The sequence below is a fragment of the Ostrinia furnacalis genome, unplaced genomic scaffold, assembly GCF_004193835.3.
Source record: "Ostrinia furnacalis isolate ACB-3 unplaced genomic scaffold, ASM419383v2 OfSCF0075, whole genome shotgun sequence".
Lineage (NCBI taxonomy): Eukaryota > Metazoa > Arthropoda > Insecta > Lepidoptera > Crambidae > Ostrinia > Ostrinia furnacalis.
Window position 1 is genome coordinate 41,041 of NW_021130314.1, and position 23,968 is coordinate 65,008.

Sequence of the window (23,968 nt, forward strand, 5' to 3'; positions counted from 1 at the left end):
TGTTTTTTCACAAGAGTTCCTGAATACTTTTAATCCATGCCTCTGAATAGGTCGTATGCGTAAGGTAAGTGCCCCCTACTTCGGTATATTAAGGCTCTTACGACTTTAACATTTTATTTAAAAATAACCAAGCATGATATCAGTATGAAAGCTTTTGTATGCTAAACTTTGGTCTTTTGACAGTAAGTTAATACATAATTTATAGTTATATAGTTTGAACTTTTTTTTTTATTAATTGTTCTGCGGACCTCTTGTTTGGATCCTGTTTCGTGACAAAATTTTGCTCTGTTTCTAAGTTCGTGAACTCATGTCCCCTATTTCGGGATAAGGTTTTATGCATACAGTTAGGATATTTTAATAATGATTAAGGGTTTAATAAATTTAAAAACGATAATAAAAATTTAGAATAAAGTAATTATGTGAAATTGACGATATTACTTACCTGAAATATTCATAAGAAATAATGTGAGTCTAGTAAAATATTTTGGTTTGTTAATTATAACAATATGTGAAAATATTTCTATAACCATTAGAAATGTAGGGGGGGGGGAATCTTACCCCCCCCCCCTCGTACCCATAAAATTTAGANTTCTTGGCTCTCTGAGAGTTTGAAGCTTCGTATTGCTCTCATTTTTGGCGCCACAATGTTGGTACTTGGTTTTTTAGATAGCTTAAATAATAGAGTTTTTGTAGTAATGAAGAATTTTATAAATAATATTCCATTTGCTTATTATTTGAGCTAGAAAAAAAACTTACGAACTTACGTACTATCACGAACTAGTAGCCGTTTACCTTAAATTATAAGATGAAAAATAAAACTTTCTTTTTCCGAAATTCATTAAAATGTAAAATTAAATGAGATCCATATAACAATTACAGATTATGGGATAGGTATGATTAATTTTAATATAATTACTTTCTGGTAGTATAAATTCGATTCAAACTACCGATTTGGGGTCGCATCGGTACCTAGGTTACTTGTGTTACTGTTGTGTTTATTATGTGCCCAACTATTATGACATCACTCCTTATTTATCAGTAATTTGTGTATCAAACTAGTTATTACTCGTAAAATATCTAGTAATGTTAAATATTTAAAAAATTGCCACTCTAAAACAATTTTTCTTTTCCAGTGGTCTCTACGACCCGGTCCTGGACGACTACGAGCCAATTTACGAGACCATAGACCAGGAAGATTTCGACCAACCATCGCAGCCGACTGAGGTAGACCCCTTTAAAATACAGCAGTTCCTGGACCCCAAACAACCTTCCCGGGAGGCCTCAGAACTAAAAGATATCGAGCCTGGACTCACCCCTCTAAGCAATGGCCTAGATCTAGACCAATCCAGATCTTTGACTGCATCACCCTTTGTTTTATCAACGAAACCCTACAGACCCTTTTCCACTGAACCCCTACTAATTCCTCCTCTAGAAGACCCTATTATATTGAACCCTAATTATAAAGACCAATTCGGTAAGCTTGACGACGATGATGATGAGTTTAGAGGTCTACCTGAAACGAAGTTTAAGCTTCCCATTTCGGAGCAGTATGACCCTGATGGCATTAAGAAGAAGAAGGAAAGAGCCAGCAGTGAGGCGAGTAAGGTGAAGTTTGCTGAAGTCAACTTAAAAGAAGACGTGACAGTATCAGAGAGCAAATTTTCTAAAGATCTGAAGCAGAAAACGGCGTTAGAAGAGAAGAAGTATATGGAAAAAATGAAGAAGGAGATTGATTTGGATAAAATTGAAATGACAGCTGTCAATTTGGTCAACGAAAGTATTGAACGAGCTGTGTCTGTTACGGACGAGATTAAGAAGGAAATAGACGTTGAACTGCACGAATCTTCTATAACTTCATCCAAAATTGAACAGTCATCGTCTGTCAAAGAATCTTCTAAAGCTTCCATAGAAATGACCGCATCGGAATCTTCTCAAGTAACTAAATCGGTTAAAAAATCCAGCAAAGAAGCCAGTGAACTTGTTGAGTTAATTGACCAAACCACAGACGAAATCATTTCGTATAACGGAAGCAAATCCGAATTGAAAGTTAGTGAAGAAGTTAAAAAGATTGAGAATTTAGACAAGAAGGAACAGGTTGTGGATGAAAGAAGACTATCTACTAAGCAGGAGATTGAAGAAATTATTGAATCTGGCAGTGTGAGAAGGAAATCTGAGGTATTCGATAAGAAAGTGGATGTCAAATCTGTGGAGACATCACAAAAGAAAGAACAAACCAAAATCGTCGCAGAACCCAAAGTTGTACAAAAGAAAGTTGAAATAAACCAGACTGCTCAAAAAACCGAACAACCCAAAATCACTCAAGCACAAGTCTCTATGTCAGATGCTAAAGACGTGCAAAAGAAAGCTGTCAAAGCTGAATCAATTAATCAAAGCGCTCAAAAAACATCAGCTATCAAAAAAGAAGCTATAACTTCACAAAAATCTGCACAGCAATCTTTTGATACTAAAACATCAACTGCTAAACGTCTTGCAGGACAACGAGCGTATGCGATTGGGTTACAAACTATACCCAATATTAAAGGAACAATCACTTCGTCTTATCATTACAATTTACTACTAAAAACGTTCTTCATTCATCTCACTGACGTCATGGTAGCTCTTTCTAGGTTTATTCTATCAGAACCCGTGTTTAATAAGGTAGAAGAATCCCAAGAAGTAACTGAATCGGACGTAGTTACAGAGAAATCAGTCTCTGAATATAAGAAAGAATATGTAAATGAAGAAGTAACGATTAACGATAGAAAAGAAGAAAAAATAATGCAAACAGCTGTTAGTGAGGCGAAACAAGAGGTGATGAAGCATGAAAAAGGAGAAAAAGTTATGGCTTTTGAAGAAAGAGTGGAAAAACAAGCAGCCATCAAAAGCACTGTAGCTAAAGAAACAGCTCAGGTGGCGCTTGTAGAAGAAAGAAGTTATGCTGAAGATATCCAAGCCAATCTAGAAGTAGAAGAAATAATTACGAAGCAAAAGCTATCTGGAGCCCAAATGGCACAAGTACAAGAGAGAAAATCCGCTGAGTTGGCCCAAAAAATGGATGCAGTCATATCCGAGTTCCAAACGAAGGCTGGGATAGAAGAAACCGAGATAACAAAAGATAGGAGATCAAGAAGCAGAAGTAGGGTAGTAGAAGAAATTGCTAAGGAAAGCGATCCTCTAGAATGGCTCTCAAAAGTCGACCAACAGCATACTAAAGAGATAACAGAACTGAAATCAGAGTCAAAATCATTCAGTTCTACTACTGAATCGGTTGAGAAGAAACGAGTAGAATCGACGCATGAAAGGCGAGAGAAGTCAACCAAATCTAAAGAAGGAAAGCAAATGTACGTTGCTATTGTCGAATCTCATATATTTACGAACAAAGACGCCATATTTGAAGAGCAAGCAGCCGATTTCTCAGAGACATCTTCAGTGCAAAGCGTAGACGAAATTAATATAGCTTTACAAGCTAGTGAATCATTGGCTACAGAGAAAGTCGCTTTGGATAGTAAAGAAATGAAACAAGAAGTCGCCGAGTCTATCGTAGCGCAATCTCAAGAATTAAGTGTTGCAAGCGCTCAAACTCAACTAGTCCAAATGTCTGAAGAAGTGGTCGAATCAAAGGCAATTGTAGAAGAAGCGAAAGCAATTGAAATAAAGGAAGAAGTCCAAAAAGTAGAAGTGAAGGAAGAAAAAGCTTTAGAAATGAGAGAAGAAATCCAACAAGTCAAAGAAGAAACGCATAATATCATGTCTGTTAGCGAGAAAACTGAGGTTGATATTTCTCAAAGACACGAGTCTGTGGAAATCCAAGAAATTAAACAGGAAGAAATCGCTGTGAGCAATATAGAAGAATCGAGTGCAGTTGAAATGGCAATTGTGGAAGAAGTATCTGAAGTACAAACTAAAGAAATTGAAGTGGCCCCGATCATAGAAGAGACTGTGGAAATCAAACTACCTCTGCCAGCAAAACCCGAACCTACATTGCAAGAAGAGGCTGCTGCATTGAAAATCGTCAAAGAAGAAATAATAGAGAGAGAACAAGTGCTAAAACTAGCGGAAGAATCAGAGCTAAATATAAGCAAGCACACTGAAATATCGGAAACTGCCAGCCAGTACTCAGAAGTACACAAAAGCAAGATGGCGAGTTACGAATCGTCAGAAATGGTTCAGGAATCGTCATTTACTGCTTCATTAATAGACCAGAAGTCTCAGTCAACAGAAGTAATCCAAGAATCATCATTCACTGCTTCGTTGGCAGACCAAAAGTCTCAACTAACCCTTGACTTATCCAACGAACGGAAAATCAAAACAACATCATCAGAGTCAAGTATACCAAGTATTATAAATACTCCCACGCCCTCAACCGTCCCACCCACTCCTTTAACCGACGAATACGTATTTAAACTTCAGATCCCCCTTCCCAAAAACGTAGGAGACCCGATTCCTAGAGACTGCACTCCTACCCCTGAAGATGAAGACCCTAATATCGTGAAAAAGAAACTGATTCCATATATTGATACGACATTGGAGTCTCCTGTAATTTACGATCCCCCTCTGCCTAGTCCCCCGTTTAGTAAGCCCCAATCTCCAGTATATACTAAGCCAGGGTTGAGGGGTGGAGCGGACCGACGACAGTATAGAAAGGTGGGTAGATAGCACTTACTATCATCATCATCATTTCAGCCATAGAACGTCCACTGTTGAACTAATGATGATGAAAAGGAAGCATGATCGTATGGTACACGATCTCATCTCATTCTGCTAAAGAAAAGATCAAGCCTAAAGCCATGGAAGCATACTGATGATGCTGAGTCGACTTTTCATTCTGTGTGTGTGTGTTTTGTACCTAGTTAAGTATCTTACAAAATTATTTAATTCATGATCATAAAATTCATTTCACTGTAATTTTGTTTTTGCTAGTTTAAACTAGTCTCGTCTTCTAATTTGGAAAACGATGTAAAAGAGATTTTGTAAAAAGGTAAAATAAATTTTATGTATTCATATTATTTTTGAAAACAATCTACGAGTAGGTACCTACTCGTATTTATTTAAGTAATACCGTAATAATTATATGTAATATCAATATTTCTTCGATATATTTGCATGCTATTTTTGATGACTGGATAGGTGACATATTTTGTTATTTTCGACCTTCTGTACCTACACCCTATTCAAAGACAAATTAAATATTTATATTTCTATTTACTACTGATTTATGAATCAAGTAAGGTGAACAAATCATTGTTAGTGTTTACTATCTATCTGTCCATCTTCTTTGATCTTATTCTTTACTTCATCCATAAAATTATACGTTTCTTCTTCATAGAATCCGCGCTAAATTATTTTTATGTAAACAGGAGGAAATTCTCGAAATCGAACGAAAATCATCCCTCCTCGCTTCTGCCATCGACGAAACAATCAAAAGCATAGAAGAATACAAAGAAGAAGTAGGCATTGAAACTAAAAAGGAGATCACAGTCACAGAAGATACCAAAAAAGAACATACTAGCAAAAAATCTTTTGAAGAACATGTATCTACAACAGAAGTAATTAAGTCTACGAGTGACCAACCAATAATATACAACGGCTATGCCAAAGTAGAGACAAAAGTATACAATAATGCTAATAGCAAAATAGATGAGGAATGGAAGAAAATTGATGAGCAAGTCAAGGAAAGCAACGAAAATTTAGTTCAACTAACAAATGGTTTTACTGAGGGAACTCTATCCAATGGAGTTGATGCTGCATCTAATGGTTTGACTGAAGAAACTTTATCCAATGGAGTTGAAGCTACATCAAATGGTCTGACTGAAGAAACTGTTGCCAATGGCGTTGAATCTAAGACAGAAACTAAGGTAGAAAACAGAACACTAAAAGCTACAGAACTGAATTCTTTAGAAGCTAAACAGGATCTGATTCAATCAGAAAATACAGCAGAAATATCACTTACAAATTCAGTTAAAGAAACAATGGAAGATACGGCTATTGTAAGTGATACTACAGCTCGCAAATCATCAGTAGATGTTGCGAAATTTGACATAAAGCCTGCAGAGGAAGTAGTTACAAATGGAGGGAACCCAGGGGATGTGTCAGCTGCATTTGTAATAGAACAGAAGAGAGATCCGATGGAGGGATACAGACCGGTGCAGTTCAATCCAGAAGAACTGATCGCAGCTAAGAAAGGGCTGCAGAGCATCCACTTAAGTGTCCAGGTAAGAAATTCTTCATTAAAGTGTCTCTAGGTTTAGTATTTACTTGTTCTTACATGTACCAAACTTATTGTGTAAGAAAGAAATAACTTCTACCAATGATATTACAGAACTATAGATATGTTACGTTCATAGAAATTACGATTTTAATCCGTGCCGAGCTATTCCAAATTGCACACATTGACAAATGTAACTGATAAGTGAAACAAAAGATACGAAATAGCACGCAAATGAAAGAGATAGCTGTGATGTCTCCGCCTTGGAGACGTAAATAAAAGTTGTTTCTATTTGAAGATACTGTCTTTTATTTTCGATTAAACACAGAGCTTACAAGATTGCCTATCGCCATTTTGTCTGGCGTATCAAGAAGAAAGAATCTCGGATACACATCCTGAATAATGCTTTTAAACTAGCTACGTTTGGATACGCGCTTATAATAACAAATTAAATACCGATATAAAATACGATACCGATATAAAATAATGCTGTTGTAATTTATGTGGAATAACAACACGATACCCCCACATAATTACACCTTTGTCAATGTACAATTCACTTTTTCTTTGTAAAAATGGTTTTAAAGATTCATTTTTCACTGCCATAGGAAAACCATATCGAATCATATTGTAAACTGTACTCAAAATTGAATCTTTCCTAGTCTCAGATCTAATGACATTTAAATCAATTGCACTTTGCTCTTCAACAAAATTAATATAGTCACATTCCTTTTCAACCGACTTCNGGAACTTACGGTGTAGTACGCACGCGATTGCGCACGACGCAGGCCACACGAAGACTAAACACAAGACGTCCCAATTGGGACGTATTTGAGTATTCACAGCGCGAGCGCCTATAACATATCTGCTTTTGTTTTTATATAATATCATTGACTTCTACATAAAAAACTGTGCAATTAATCATGGGTTCTTTTCGCCATCAAATCTCTGGGAGTTTTATCTTAATCAAAACACCTATAGCGGTCTAACTAACATATCAAGTCTGAGATTACCCATGAAACATTGCAATCTCCTAAAGACTTCTTGCAAAGTGACAACCCCGTTCGAAGAAATGAAGTTCCAAGATAGTATCTTAATTTTTGATAAGAAGTTTGTGGAATTTGTGGATGATTTTAATCTTAGTTTTGCACAATCGATTCTTAATCACCTGAGATATTTAAGTACATTAAGTAATTTTTAATGCAATTCCACAGGAGCCCACCTTCCATAGGGCGCAGTCTCCAAGCTACGTGTCCAGCTCGGGTGAACCGCTTGGCACCCACCAGGGCATTGTGGACAGCCTTGAGGAGGCTACAGTGGATGAAGAGGTCGCTAGTAAGTGAACCTTTAACAGATCATCCTACCCTTAAGTTCGTTCGTAAGTTTCAGCCGAAAGACGGCCACTGCTGGACAAAGGCCTCCCCCAAGGATTTCCACAAAGACCGGTCCTGCGCCGCTCGCATCCAGGCACCTCCCGCGACCCTCACCAGATCGTCAGTCCACCTAGTGGGAGGCCTGCCCACGCTACGTTTTCCGGCTCGTGGTCGCCATCGCCACTCAAGAACTTGTGCCCGCTGCCACTTGATTTTAGCGATTCTGCGGGCTATGTCAGTCACTCTGGTTCTCCTACGGATCTCCTCATACCCTTAAGTATCTAATTAAATACCTATGCCAGTTTACACCATCAATCCCTAATCTTTAAGTGACCCAATTATGGTAACACATAACAGGAATTTTGTTTTCAAAGGGGTCACCAAAAAAATTTGGTGAAAACAGGCACTATGACCGCAATCGCACCTGATGTTAAGTGAGATGTAGTAGTCTAGGATGGTACATATCTGCCCTGTAAGTGCCATTCACTCTCGCCTTCAAAAGCTAGAGGGATCTCTCCTTCAACTTAATTAAACTTTACTGAGTTTCTTGAACTGCTTATTCTCAAAGCAGCTTAAAGTAATACTGCGACGTGTAAAAGCTCTTTTTAAAAGCCTATTGGCAGAAAATATGACTTTTTAGACTTAGTTTCAAAACCTTTTCATTCGTTTTTCTCTCGCTTTGCATCGGAGGGAGTCGATTAACATTTGGTGCTCCTTTTAATTCTTTTAATCAAATTATTTGCGGTTGAAAACTTAGGATGTATAGTCTGGTCTGCGAGCACGTAGAATTTTGTTCAATGACCTCAAGTTACCCATCCTTATCGCTCGCGCGTAATTATGTTGCTGTCGCTCTCGCACACTCACTGCTGCCGCCCGTCGCACAGTCGCGACAGTAATACACCACTAAATTTTTAACACCGAAAAAATTTTAACAGGTTATGTAGAAACGTGTGAAAAATTGAAAGCAAAAGAAAAAGAAATGTTTTTCATAAAGTTAATTTTTTTATTACATTTTCTTTAGTCCGTATTTTACACGTCACAGCTGAGTCACTCCGCTGCTCGCTAGAGTAGTCGTACGCGCTCGCACGTTGCATCGATCTGTCTGTCTCGCTCACGCCTCGACCACGCTTCCAGTGTTATTAATACATACTTAGCTAACTTAGACCATTTTGAAATCTAATAAGTGTTACATTATCGTACGTAAATAGTGCTAGCGACGCGTGTGTCAATAAATTACCAATTTTAGGAGGATATTTTGAGTCACTTTATTTTACTCTTTTTTTTTGCACAAATGGGATCAGTATCAATAACTCATTACCCAGAATTTTTTTTTTCGGTGATTAAAATTTAGTGGTGTATAATTACGCGCGAGCGATAAGGATGGGTAGCTTGAGGTCATTGGACAAAATTCTACGTGCTCACAGACCGGGCTTTAGACCCTAGCTATGTAGCAAAGCATGATGATGATAATGGTACTTTTTTCAGAGGAATTAGGCAAGCCTGGCATGACAGAACAGAAGATCGCAGAGTTGATTTCTGGTGAATCTGAAATGTTAAGAGAGGCGCACGTTATGGGGTAAGTAGATTAGAAACACTCTTTTCTACTTCTTTATGTTAATTTATTTCAAATTGATAATTAACTTCTAGTCGGCCGTTTGGTGTAGTGGTTCGAAACGGACTACTATTCCGGAGGTAGCGGGTTCGATTCCCGCACAGTACAAACATTTGTGTGCATGAACATATTTGTTTGTATTGGACTGGGTGTTTTCTATGTATAATAAGTATGTATTTACAAAAAAAAAAACTATTTAAGTATGTTTATATCCGTTGTTAGTACCCATAGTACAAGCTTTGCTTAGTTTGGGACTAGAAGCGCAGTGTAAAATGTCTAAGGATATTTATTATTATTACTTAGGCCCAGTTTTTTGATTCGTAGTTAAAATAACCAATAGTTAAATTTGACAGATGTCAAGTGACAAGTGGTTAAATATCAGAAAAAAATGTTTTTCAAACAATGGTTAGTCTGACTTTTAGTACATTTTTAACCATTAGTTTACAGTTTGTTAATATTTAACCATTAGTAGCAAAATTTAACAATTAGTTATTTTAACTATGAATCAAAAAACTGGGCCTTAGGCCCGGTTTTTTGATTTGTAGTTAAAATAACCAATGGTCAAATTTGACAGATGTCAAATGACAAGTGGTTAAATATCAGAAAAAAATGTTTTTCGAACAATGGTTAACTTCAATTTTAGTACATTTTTTAACTATTAGTTTACATTTTGTTAATATTTAACCATTAGTAGCAAAATTTAACAATTAGTTATTTTAACCATGAATCAAAAAACTGGGCCTTAGTACAGTACAAATGATTGGATACCTTTACTTGCCAATAAAGTATATTATTTTTTGACAGCGTGAAATAAAATTCTGATTCTGATTCTGTGTATACTGTAGGTCTATCGCTTAAATCAGTCAATGCATGAGGTATGGGAGCGTCACGAGAGTGTGTTTTTGTAACGTGAGAGACTTCAGATACCTTTCAGATTTTTAGGCTCTCATCATCATCAAATTCAAATTCAAATTTAAATTATTTATTTGCAGAATGTGGTACATTAGATGTTACATAATGAAATGGAGCAGAACACATTCGCCAGATATGAACCAGCATGCAAATGTTTTACACAAGTCAATCATCATCATTTCAGCCATAGGACGTCCACTGCTGAACATAGGCCTCCCCTAATGCTTTCCACGTTGATCGATTGGTAGCGGCCTGCGTCCAGCGCTTCCCTGCTACCTTTACAATGTCGTTGGTCCACCTTGTGGGTGGACGTCCCACGCTGCGTTTTCCGGTACGCGGCCTCCATTCCACAACCTTGCTGCCCCATCGGCCGTCAGTTCTGCGTACTATGTGCCCTGCCCATTGCCACTTCAGCTTGCTAATCCGTCGGCTATGTCAGCGACTTTAGTTCGTTTTAGGCTCTGTCACGTCATAATAGTCAATGTCACCCCTCCCGTGCCACTTCCATACCTCGGGCACTAAGTTAAGCGCTTGACCTTATTAGTCTATAGTTTTTTGAATTGAAAGTAAAAGATGATTTGTGTTTCTTCATTATTATGTTAATCATTATGTCATACGCATTTTCAACCATTTTGTGTTCACAAGACATGTTCACATTAAATTCACTTAACTATACATACTTATACCATATCATATGTTTTTCACATTTATACATTAAAAAATCCAAATACATAAAGTGTTCACATTAAGATCACTATCTATACCATTTCATAAATTTTTCACATACATTACAAAGCTGAACATTATCGACATCATATTATATGCTAAGCTAGTACATAGATCACATGGAACCATTGTACTTGTCGGCCATTCTCAGATGAGCTAGTTTTTGCGTGTCCGGGCTGTTAAATCGTTAAAAATGACAAATTAGAGACATGCAAGTATTTTTATATGTTACTTTACAACCCCATCCAGTTGTGCATTAAATCATAGGCCTCTATTTTAAGTATTTGTGACTTAATTAATTTCATGAACCTCTGTTCTCTAATTACCGTTACGCGTCCGCACACCGACTTAATGTTAAAACTTGGCTGTAATTTTTATGTCGTATAGATTTGGTTTACTCCATTCAACATTTTAAAGAGTACAAAAGATTGTCTTACGCATAGCAAAATATCTATTCAATAGAACCATTCTGTAAATAATTAGAATTAAAAAACTGCTTGTCCGAGCGAAAGTCCTAATTCCCGTGACGTTTTCTGTTTTTGGGCACACAAGCCTAAATAATAATATTTGACACATCATTTACGCGCGCGGCGCGAGCCCTTAGTTAGTTCTAAGACCTGTTAGCAAGTAGACGTCTATTGCGTTGGCGTACCGTCGATGAATTGCGTAAGAGTATAATTACCATATCTTTGGTTTTCAATTTTTCTATTTACCATGTCCTTATTTTTATACTCGATTTTTGAAGGTAGATCCACGTTGTTAATTTAAATAGATTCAGTACTTTGGCCTTCATACGTTGTAGTAAGACAGTATTTGCATACGCTGAAGATTTTTGAGATTTTGAAGAAAAACTATCGTTTTATAATTTCCATGTACTAATTACCGTATTTTTATAATCACCGTTGTATTAAATTATTACCTACAAATTGCACTCACGATTGAATAAGTATGATGATAAAATATGAAATATACCAAGACTTTCGCATAACAACTGTACGGACTTTTCTTCCAATCTGACAATCAAAATTTTAAAACGAAATAAATTCGATTTCATGACAAATGTTCAGGTTCAGTTGCTGCATGGTTGTTGGATTTAAGAGTATATTTAAACCCCTAAGGACCCCACAAAAAGAAGTTACCTGGAGTGAAATCGGGGCTTTCTGATGGCCAGGAGATGTCACCCCTGCATGAAACATGTCTCGTACCAGATATTTATTTTTAGTATTAGTATAATTGATATTAACATCTTAAATCATTAATTAATTCTAATATAATACCATTAACATCTATCCATAATACCTTTGCCCTAAGAAGATGAGATTTTCCAACAGTAACACTTACCTGGCGTGATCACATTAAGAACAAAAGAGAACAAATCAACAGACAATGGGACTTTTCAAGGCAAGAGTGTATAGGCACTTTGTACCATCCTAAACTGCATCCTACCTGCTTTGTTATGCATAGAAAAAACTTCGTGATATGCAATGGGTACTAGACAGAAGAAGCTTGGAGAACAAACTAATACAAATGGATCCTAAAACCCATGTAGACATGGCATCGACTTAGCCTCGCAAATGTAGAAATACTTTAACGTTTTCAAAATAAAGTTTTAAAAATCTTGAGCTGTGCACCTTGGTTTACAAAGTCCACTGAAGTGATACCAAACGTCAAAGAGGGTGTGGAAAATCCTGTAAAGCTTACAACCAAAGACTAGACCTTCATGCAATCTATTTGCTGCATCCCTTCTAAATTCTAAGAATTCTGCATTTAGGCTCAGGAGAAAGCGAATAGCATCAATCTGAAAACTTATTGTAAAAGAATCGAGGTGACAAATCATGGGATATGCTGAGCTGGAACTGTCATTATTACAAATTCAATTTAATCTGATAATGGGTGATGGCTGATCGCAGATAGATTAAAAAGAGGAAAAATCACTTAAATCATTAATTAATTTTTCGACATAATATGCATATCCGAAAAATCAAATTTGTGAGATCTCCTGATCCATTATCTGTACGTTAAATCGTTTGTACCACATTGAAATCAAATAAAATAAATGATGATTAAGATTCTGATGAAAGAATGTGACACGTAGCCCCTTCTGGTCGAAACTAAGTGTTCCTGTTATAGCCTCGATTATTGCAGTATACTGAAAATATCTTGATACAATAAATAATAGAAATGAGTGTTTTCCTTTTTTCAAAGGGTTATTAAGTGTACCTACAGCGTTTTTTATGACGCTATTTATATTTATATACAAATTTATCAAAGCAAGATATTGTTTTCTTGCTATTTTACATATTTTTTCTAATTACCGTTAGATTAAGTATTAGCCTTATCTAATTACCGTGACCATAAAATTTTTGGGTCTCATTTACGCGAAAACCGCTTGGAATAATTTGACGCCTTAACGATTGTTAAATTCGTACTTTTCATGTGTTTCATATTTAAATGCGTTTAAGTCAATTAAGCCAAATTTCAAAAATAATATGGTAATTAGGCTGAGAACGCCTAATCGTGAGAATGACCGTTGTACTGTACCTCATTTATTAGATACATAAACATTGAATGAAAAAGAGGCTGACAAAGGTGACTGAGTTTCTTCCGCCACTTCTTCTCAGCTCCAGCCCATATTATGTTGTCCCGAAGTGGTTACAGAGCAAGCTGTATTAGGGTTATTACTAAATATATTTTTTAATTTGATTTGATTTAAAGGTTTTAACGGACTATGAGCCTATGAGGACTATGAGCGGTTGCAGGATCGACTCCAGTGACATTTATTTCTACTGCATCCATTTGAAATTTAACATCAGCATATTCCATTTTAGACTCGCAGTTTACATTATTATAGAATGTAGCTTTCTCAATGCAAAAGCAGCCGAACTGAACTTTGCTGACTTGATTTCAATACTTTCAATATGAGGACCCCACTGAAGTTTAGCATCTAAAGTGATTCCTAAGAATGTTGTAGAAGTTATTCTATTTAAAGGTTAACTGTATGGAAACCTGCCTCACATTCTTATGCTCTTTTTGATGCCACAAGCAATTGCTCAATTTGCCTAAGGGTTCATCCGGCACTGCATAAGTTGCACGCTTCGGACACATTCAACTTAAGCGCAATAAACTAAACAAAACCACACAGAACACTCACATAAAATGGTTGAATAGGCTCTCTCGCGTGCTGAAATCACACATGCACCGGGCTGACGATTCCAGCGTGGACTTCAAGAAGATCAAACCCATCATCGAGTCGCTGAAAGACTCGGAAGTCCTCAAGGCATTAAACGATGAGCTGATCAGGACGGCAGAAGAAAAGAAGAAAGAAGAAGAGAAGAAATGGACGACGTTCCTGCAAAAGCCGAAGCGGCCAGTCCCGAAGGCGAAGTTTGGATATTTCGGATACATTCAGGAGGAAGAAAAGATTGAGGTAAGCTTGAAAATTTTCTAGATTATCTAGACATTTTAAGTCTTGAATAAGATTTAGATCATACCATAGAATCTTAAATCTTAAAGAAACTTTCACCATCATCATCCTTTCAGCCACAGGACGTCCACTGCTGAACATAAGCCTCCCCTAATGATTTCCACATCGCCTGGTTGGTAGCGGCCTGCATCCAGCGCCTTCCTGCTACCTTTATGAGGTCGTTGGTCCACCTCCTCCTCCTTGGATCCTCCTTCTTTGCTTCCGTAAATTATAGAGGGCGTGCTCCATAATTTACGGTGCAGTGGAGACTAAATTGACCTGAATGATCCTATTTAAAGTTTAAGTCCACCCGCAAGGTGGACGGACAACCTCATAAAGGTAGCAGGAAGGCGCTGGATGCAGGCCGCTACCAACCGGGCGATGTGGAAATCATTGAGGGAGGCCTATGTTCAGCAGTGGACGTCCTGTGGCTGAAATGGTGATGACGAATAACCTTGGTCAACAGTGTTTTCAATGAAGATCTATTTCAATCCAGGAAATAACCTTTAAAACATAGTACCTATATCTTACGATTGACATAGCATCATCAAAGTAATCACGGCTATTTCATCAATGATTTTGGCTAGCTGTCAACGATAATAGCAAACAAGACAATTTGGCAATTGAATTGGAATAGGAACTGATTTTAATTCAGTTTATTGTGAGTGATCGTGGATAACAGTGGTTTTTAGTTTGGTAAATATCTTTTTCTATTTTTTTTATAACAAAACTTAACTTTTTATAACAAAGAACTTTCTTTAGCTTTCTTTTCTTGTTTTGCGCTTAAACTGATATTTTTGAAGGACTTATCTAATTCTTCAACCATTATAAGATTGAGAATACGCTTATTTTAGAGATACTTTCTTTTTTGCAAACTAATTCGGACTTATTCTACAGAAAAATTACTGACTTTTCAAAACATAGCCTTCTATGTTTAGTACATAATTTCGCGGATTACCGCGAGCTAGGCTTGTTTCATTTTTAGCTTGTCGTCAATCTACGCTTTTCAATTTGCGTCTACCATGTACGAGTCTCGTGTGAATGTGTTCATCATCATCGTCATCTCAGCCATAGGACGTCCACTGCTGAACATAGGCCTCTCCCAATGTTTTCCATGTTGCCCGGTTGGAAGCGGCCTGCGCCCAGCGCCTTCCTGCTACCTTTACGATCATTTTGTGCTTATTGCCTCATCTTAATAAATGAAAGCTTCCGCTTTGTATAACCACAGATAATATAATACTAGTACTATGCAAACTTAGCTAAGCTTATTGACTGCTGAGTAAAGGCTTCTCCCAAAGATTATTATCATCACACACAACCACCGGGCCCTTGCTATCTACGAACTGCATCAGATCGTCGGCCCACCTAATGAGAGGCCTGCCTAGCCTACATTATAGCCTGACCAGGAACATAAAAACCCTGACATAGAGGCGCTCCAATTGCATTTGATAGTGCAACACTGGGTACAGTCGTACCTGTATTAAATTAATAGGCTAACTTTATGTATCAGGATTCAGGATTATAGGCTTATTTAATATTTTCATAAATTAACAAAAACGTATTATACTATAGGTAAACTGGTTTAAATAAATTAAATGAAACCATCAATCGAGCAAGTAGGATTTTATTATTATTCATCAATAATCAAATTCTGAACTTGAATATTCAACTACAATGTCTGCTCATGAACGCTTCAAACTCGGTACTTCTTTCCCAATTCCATAAAATTCAATACTTACAAAGTGACAAAAAACTTTAAAATAGGTAGTTGAAACAAACCACAGCTAATTTTCATAGTTGACTGTACTATACGATAAACATGTCAGTCAATTTGACAACCTTTGTCGGAAACATTATTCAATGAAAATATTGTCCGAACCCTTAGTATTTCTCTTCGACAAATACTTTAACACATTGTGAACCACTTTTCTTTGACGACTATAAAAAGATTTTAGCAATTTAATTCACAAAATCAATTGCGCACATTTAAAATAAAGTTTGTTTACACTTTGACAGCAATAGACTGACATGCAAGGTGACATGTCAATGAAGTTTTCAGTTACTGTTGCCATTAAAAGAAATTAGTACCATTAATTTTCCGCAACATGGCGAGGGTTTTTATGTTCCTGGTCAGGCTATACAACCCGGTCAAGTTAACTGCGCACCTGGCCGGAATGTGACTCTCCCTCGCACACCTCCCCGCGTTCGCCCCATCCGAACCAGAGCGTCAATGTGACGACACGGCAGGCAAGTGCGCAGTTAACTTGACCGCGTTGTACCTTATCTCATCCAATTTAGTTAATAGTAACTAACAGATATTTTAAATTTAGTTTTCTCTTGTTACAGACGCCGTACAAAGTGAAAATAGTGAAACAGCCGAAGCCAAAAGTAGCCCCCGATTACAAACCCGAGGTAATCTGTTAATAAGGTCCTATTTCACCCTGTACCTAATAATTACAGCTACCACTGCCTTTACTAAATACTTAAAACTTTGTTAGATCGTAAGTATTGTATTGTATACTAATGTTACGTAACGACACCGCGAGCTAAGCTAACTTTCAGATTAAAGCTAAATGTTTACGCTCTAAGCTAACTTAATTTAGCTTCTCTAAATGTGAGGTACACCGCGAGCTAAACTAATTTAGCTTATAGGCTAAATAATTGCAGTCTAAGCTATTAATATAGCTTATTTTAAATAAGGACGTGTAATTTAATAGCTATACGAAAAATATTAAAGCCTTTTTTTAGCTTACTAATCACGTACAATTTACATTCACATGCCAAACTGCTTATTTTTTATATTTGCTTTTAGCCTAGCTTTAAATCTCGCGCTTAAGTAAGCTATGTCTTATTGCTTAGCTTGTCTCGCGCATAAAGCTACTTATTTGAATTGTTTCCGCTTTGCACAGATACTTTAAGCTAACTAAGCTAGCTTTAAGGAGAAATGGGACCTTAATAGCACTTTTTTCCCAATTGTTATGTTAACAGTAATATTAGAGAAACTAAATTAATGTAATTTAATAGTATTAACGAGGAATGTTAATTTAAGCTAATAAATATGTTACTAAAACTTAAACTTTTTATTTTATATTTTATATTATCCCACTTATGTGTCCCTGAATGACATTAAACTACTTTTAATAGGTATTTAATTTGTTGTCAATTAGATATTTTTCTCTACACTTATGCGATGACTTTATTCAAAGAATTGTATAACAGCATACACACACACACTATGAACCCAATGTGTAGGTACATTGTATTTGGATTTACAAGAGATAAATGATTGTAAAAATTGCAAGAATTTAAAATTGAATTATATCAATTTATTTAATTATGTTTAGTTATCATATTTAGTTTTGTTCGTTTGCAAATACAAAAAAGAAACTTATTTATGTAACAACTACTGTTTGTAAATCTTCTTCATTCTAAAAAGTTATGTAGTGTTGAATGTCTATGTGTAGACAATTAAATATTTTAGATATACGAGAATATTGAGGCAAGTATAATGAATCTGTGTAATTTATGTTGATTTTTCTTCCAAAATTACGTGTCAAAACTTATGAATAAAATTGAAAGATACAAGAAGAATATGTATAAAATTGTAAACAATTTACAAAATTTTACACAGGTAGGTTTTTAATTTTAAAAGCATCATTGTAAAAAAACACTACAACAAAAAAAATGTGTCACGTCTTACATACAGTCATCTACATTGCTTTTCAACATTGTTGCTTTTCAACATTGACTGCACTTATTCGCAATCGGTCACATTTTACATTCAATCACAAGCACATTATGGCGCCGATTTAAAAATTGTAATGTAGGTATTTACTTGGTTAAAATGAACAAATTAGTCACAATAATGTTTCTACTTACTTACTAAAGTGTTGTGCACAGCAAGAAAAAACGACCATTGCTTGGTTGCATTTTCCTAGCTCGCCTCGCTCAGCAGTTGATGCTATAGAAAAACAATCTGCTTAGAGATGTAAGCAAGATGGGAGAGAGGTCTACAAGTAATATTAGAGAATTTAGAACTAATATTATTCATAGTGCACATAATTTTCTAGCAAAAATTTTTTCTAAAATTCATGCCTTCTCGTTTAGAGTAGGCGCACACCGTTGATTTTTAGTTGACCGATAGTTGTTCCCGATTTTAAATTGTATGAAGAATCGCCCAAATCAAATCGACGTAGTGTGCGCACTCCCATCTAAATGTCCATACTGATCAACTGCCCGACTAAACTATCGGCCGACGAAAAATCAACGGTGTGCGCCTACTCTTATTTCAAAATGTCTTCAAACTTTTAGCCGCTGCGAGGGGACACCACACCCATTTTATTCATTCAAATCAAAACACATTACTCTCACAATCTCAAACATCTAGACAAGCAGTACACCCATTTTCTCACACATTTTTCCTCATCTCATCTCATATCCATCCCAATCCACCAGAATTTCGAGACCGGTCCTCTACCCTGGGAGGAGCGAGCCCTCAACGAGCCTCCTCCACCACCAGTAGAGCCAGAGGACCCAATACTGGTCCCTGAGGAGGTGCCCGAGTTCTTGGAAGCTGTTGACCCTCTGCCAGAAAGTGAAGTGCCAGATCTTGAGGAGACAGGTGATGTTTTTGAAGAAGAGGTGTCTTCTAGCAGAGAACGTTCATGAATTAAACGTCTCTAAAAAAGAACTGTATCAAAACCACTTGTACTTTTTTCATGCAAAACAAGGCAGGTATTTGACCGCAATCGCACCTGATGTTGTGAGATGCAGTTTAGGATGGCACTCTGCCCTAGAGTATCATCCTAGCATACATTATATGCCCTGACTTGTTCTAAAGAATTGTTTCAAAAAACTGCTTGAATTTCTTAGTTAGCAACGAAGATGGACACTCAATGGAAGACTGAACAATTTTCTTTACAATTTTTCTGAAGCTTACAACTAATAGTTTACCAATTGGCAAAAAAAATCCAATCAAAAATAGAACATAGCCCGACAGTTTAGGCATCGTACAGCAGATTCGAAATTTGAGCTGAGCCAGCGTGATAGAGTGTGGTAGACACCCCATAGTTAGGGAGAGGTCTATGCCTCAAAGCCGGACATCACGATGTACGATAATGCATCTTCGAAAGTGCTACCTAACTTTTCCTATTCGTTAAAATAATAATCTCAAATCAAACCTCTCTTTCCACAGGTATACCCCTGCCCCCTCCGAAGCCCGAAGAAGAATCTGTTCCTTCTCCAGTCCCTCTAGAAGAACCAGAAGACACAGAAGAGCCTGTGGAGTTGGACGTGGAAGCAGTGGTTGAGGAGACGAACCAGATCGTGGAAGATATGGAGAAGAATCGTTTAGCTGAGCAGCTGTTGATGGGAGTGCAGAATATGGTCGGTGAGTTTCTTTATCATTTGATGATTATGATTACCCCACTCTTCTCAAGAATATCGCGAAGAGGTGAATAAGGGAAAAATATTATACGAACACCAGAAAAAATATGGAATTGAAACTGCCTAGCTCACAACAATACGTACTATAATAATCTTGTAAAATCTCGCGAAAGGGAAAATAGTGGCTAAATTTCTGGCGCTGCTTCTTTTCAGCACCGGCCCATGTCCTGTAGTAGTATGGTTATGTCCAAAAGTTCTCTCTGAGAACTTACTACAGAGAATATGAAAAAATAAATAAATTATTTGAATGAATGAGTGACTTTTACATAAAGTCATTAGTTTATTTTAATCTCTACTAACAAGAGGGTGGTCCTTCCTAATTTACCTCAGGCAAAAGTGAAGATTTGTTTTGAGACTTAATAATGATGATAATGATGACCTCCCGATCCTAACGAGATCATAGAGCAGTAGTTAGCTTAGGCTGGGTCGCACCATCAAACTGTCTTTAATTTTAAAAAAAATTGACAAATGTCAAAAATCTGACTCCATGAACTCCATAAAAAACACCGGTTATCGTTAAAGTTACGATGAAAGTTAGGTTTAGACTTAAGTGTGAGAGAGATTAAATGACTTGATGATGATAATATTCATGATGATAATAATGATGATGGTGGTGATAATGATGCTAATTATAATGATGATGACGATGATGATGATAATGATGTCTCCAGATCCGAACGCGAGCGTGGAGCAGCAGTTGGCCCAGATGCGCGCGCAGATGGCAGCACTAGCACAGCTGCCCGGCGTCATCCAGCAGACCCTCGACCTGGTGACGCGTCAGCTCAGCCAGCTCACCCAACAGGTATAAGATCGTTTCATCCACGAAGACGCGACCCACCATTCTTCCGCTGATGTCCGAGAGTTATCGGTACACGCTAAATCATCCATGAGTGCACACGCACACTACAATAATGCCGCTCGAATTGCTCGGATCAAACTTCCCGCACCCCGCGCGACCGAGACCAAACATTGCTGGGGCGCGTCTTCGTGGAAGAAACGAGCTATATTCGATTGTTTCTTATACAGCCCGCAACATCACTGCCGTCCTGCCGTTGTATGCCGGCATCAACAGTGAACAACATTTTAAAACTAAACTAATGTTTTATCACCTTTGTTTCAGGAGACACAAATAACTGCTGTGTCCGAATCGCAGATGCATTCTGAGATGCAGTCGGAATCCCTCGAATCTGTTGAAGGTATGTTTTTGCCTTGTCGCTACTACTTCGAAAAAACCTCAAATGACAAAATTTAACTTCATTCTCTTACGCCTTTTTTACCAATTTCATTTTCCATCTTCATTATCTCTTTTAAAGAATTTGTTGAAACTTTTTCTTTACTTAAAAATTACCTGTATTATATTTTTCCTGGCACAAACATTGCTATAAAGTTTCTGCGTCTAATATAGCTCTTCTGCACTAAGATTTATTTAAACCACTAATTTCAATGTAACCAAAAATAATCTTTCAGTAACCGAAAACAATTGTGAAACTGTGCAAGAAGAATCCAACATAATTAAAAAAGAAATAAACCAAAACGGCGAACAAAACGGTACGACAATCGAGGAGGTGGTAGAAGAAACGAAACCCAGTCTCACGCAAGAAGAAATGGAGAAGTTGAGAAAAGAAGAAGAAGAAATGCTGGAGGAACAGAGAAGAGTTGAGAAGCAGAAGAAGGTAGGGTTTTTTGAATAAGGTACGGTTAAAGCAAGTTAAGTTTAAAAGAGAACGGGCAAAAATTATGTAATATCCAAGGAAGTTGAACAGATCATCGGTATTTTGCTTGTCGGGTTCTAAATTATATTCTATACAAGGAATTTCGATTTGGTAATGTTAGATAAAATATCTACCACAACAACATGTAAAATTTTAAATTAGTTTTGCTGGTTATTGTGATCACTTATCAGCTATAAGTAGCAGTATTAGTCCAACAGAAAACTACCTTTTAGGTTTCAATCTAAAACTTCCTAAAGAAGTAATTTTAAATCCTTTTCTACGCAGCAATACAGCAATAAATATGTATACCTACAGTTCAATTTATCTGGATCAATATTAGTTACTGTGATGTGTAATAATAACTCGAGAATTTTGCCCATTCTCTTTTGATTTGCACTTTCTCCGCTTCATTTTTTTCTCCCCCAGCAACAGCTATTTTTAATATTATATAAATTAGAAAATTTTATTGCTGCTTTAAATGACGCAACTTACCACTGCGATCCAAAGAACAGCCAGCGCCATCTTTTAGCGGAACTGAAAACTGTGTCATATGTTACGAACTATGGCGTAACTCACAATTGCGATTTAAAACACAGCCAACGCCACCTCTTGATGGTACTGAAAACAACTATACATACAACTGTATCTAAGTATAATCTTACATTAGCATCATCTATCGATGCCACCTAGAACTTTTACATACACCACCACTCGCACATAGATTTAGCAAACCGTGCGAGTATTAACCTTCCTACCCACATCAGGAGTTGATGGAGCAAATGAGGCTTGAACAAGAGTCTCGGCAAGTGAAGCAGCGTCCGACCCCACGCGTGGGCAAGCCGAAGCCCGTGTTTGGGAACCCAGAGCCTCAAGCCAGGCCTTTGGTCCTTCCTGGAGGAAGGAGGTGGAGGAAACCTGCTGATGCGTACAACGAGGCATTCATTGCTGAGACGTTGAGCGCGCAGGCTGAGATGATTCAAGGAAAAACTAAAGGGTTTGTGCTTAATGTATATTCAGGCTTATAGGTTTTTCTGGTAGTGGAGCGGTGAGGCAAAGACATGTGACAGAGCTGAACTTATGAAAGAGCTATCAAGCGAACCAAATATTTTCAATACTAGCTGGAAATGTAGCTATTTGTGAATATTTTCAACCAAGAAGAGTTCGCAATAGCTCCTTTATGGTCATACTGCACTTGTCTTTTTAATTACCGTAGTAAATTAATGACTCAACGTGGTAGATGAAACATCATTTTTGTCCCATCCACCATGTTAGGCAACGTGTGGTCGGCACAAAATTAAAGTGGTGGTGAAACAATTTAGTCTCAACTGCCATGTTAACGTAGCAGGGCAACGCGAACGTGGTGGTTGGGACCTAACCTACTCCGACGTTTTACGAAACAAAACTATACACCACTCCACTACTGAAGGAAGGAAACTTCTAAGAGTAGGCGCACACCGTTGATTTTTAGTTGGCCGATAGTTTTGCCGATTTTAAATTGTATGAAGAAGCGGCCAAATCGAATCGGCGTAGTGTGCGCACTCCCTTACATGCCCATACTGTTCAACTGCCCGACTAAACTATCGGCCGACGAAAAATCAACGGTGTGCCCCTACTCTAAGTTACGCTATGCCTGTTTATCTTACTGGAGCAAGATTTGTAAGTTTACACGCTTGCTCTGTGACGTCAACTCTTCTAAATACTCATTTTTAATTCTTGTTTTGCTGAACTGGGCCTCTGCCATAAAATTTTACAAGGTCCTTCGAGCCGGATTTCAACCAGCGACATATGAGACCATCTAAACCACGAAATATGGCATACGTAGCTTCGGCTCTATCTGTCACTGTCCGTCATGCTTGTATCTCGCTCTGCGAGAAAGGAATGGAAACATTTGAAATTTTTAATTTATGAATAGTTTTTTTAAGAGTAATCCATTGAGTTTTTGAAACCAATCAAACCTTGCTCCTGGAAGAGTTTGTTACTTAAGCTAGTGCCATTTTATTGTCAATTGAAATAATTTTCAAATTAATTAGGTATTAAAATTTATGTTTCAATAGAATAGATAATGTTTATTTAACAAAATTCTTAAAGTATTACCAGTGTTCATTGGCATAAAGTAACCCATTTTTAATAGATTTAATGTATTCACTGTGTTTCAAATGTTTTGTAGCAAATATGTAGTAGTTTATGGATATTTGTCAACTTGCCACCTAGTTAACTCGTCACAAATATTCGTCACACTTCTATAGTTAGTCACATTATCACTTTTGTGGCAAAGTGCCGTTTCATATTTATGTTTATGACGAATTTACTTAACATGAAAAGTGTGTGGTGGAAAATTGACATCCCATTTTATTTAAGATGAAGATCATTTTTCATGTGATTCATTTGTCATTATAGGTCATATGAAAGCGACATACTGCCATACGATGAGAGGTTGGTCATGCTTCATACACAGGCTTACACGCATGTCATTACATAAATACATCAGACACATTTCTGTTGTAACATAGCACCAATTTA

The 23,968-nt window shown here is 37.1% G+C and overlaps 1 protein-coding gene across 1 annotated transcript in view; it reads left to right on the forward strand.

Annotated features, from left to right (window-relative positions):
- The window catches only part of LOC114350359 (titin), a 37,461-nt gene that overhangs the window by 6,959 nt on the left and 6,534 nt on the right, over window positions 1-23,968 (forward strand). Inside the window, exons 4-15 of the mRNA XM_028301139.1 lie at window positions 1,134-4,644; window positions 5,358-6,212; window positions 7,420-7,540; window positions 9,064-9,154; window positions 13,997-14,255; window positions 16,638-16,703; window positions 18,747-18,912; window positions 19,486-19,680; window positions 20,408-20,538; window positions 20,857-20,932; window positions 21,204-21,409; window positions 22,213-22,442. Coding sequence (XP_028156940.1) covers window positions 1,134-4,644; window positions 5,358-6,212; window positions 7,420-7,540; window positions 9,064-9,154; window positions 13,997-14,255; window positions 16,638-16,703; window positions 18,747-18,912; window positions 19,486-19,680; window positions 20,408-20,538; window positions 20,857-20,932; window positions 21,204-21,409; window positions 22,213-22,442 — 5,907 coding nt within the window. The remainder of the gene's footprint in view (window positions 1-1,133; window positions 4,645-5,357; window positions 6,213-7,419; window positions 7,541-9,063; window positions 9,155-13,996; window positions 14,256-16,637; window positions 16,704-18,746; window positions 18,913-19,485; window positions 19,681-20,407; window positions 20,539-20,856; window positions 20,933-21,203; window positions 21,410-22,212; window positions 22,443-23,968) is intronic.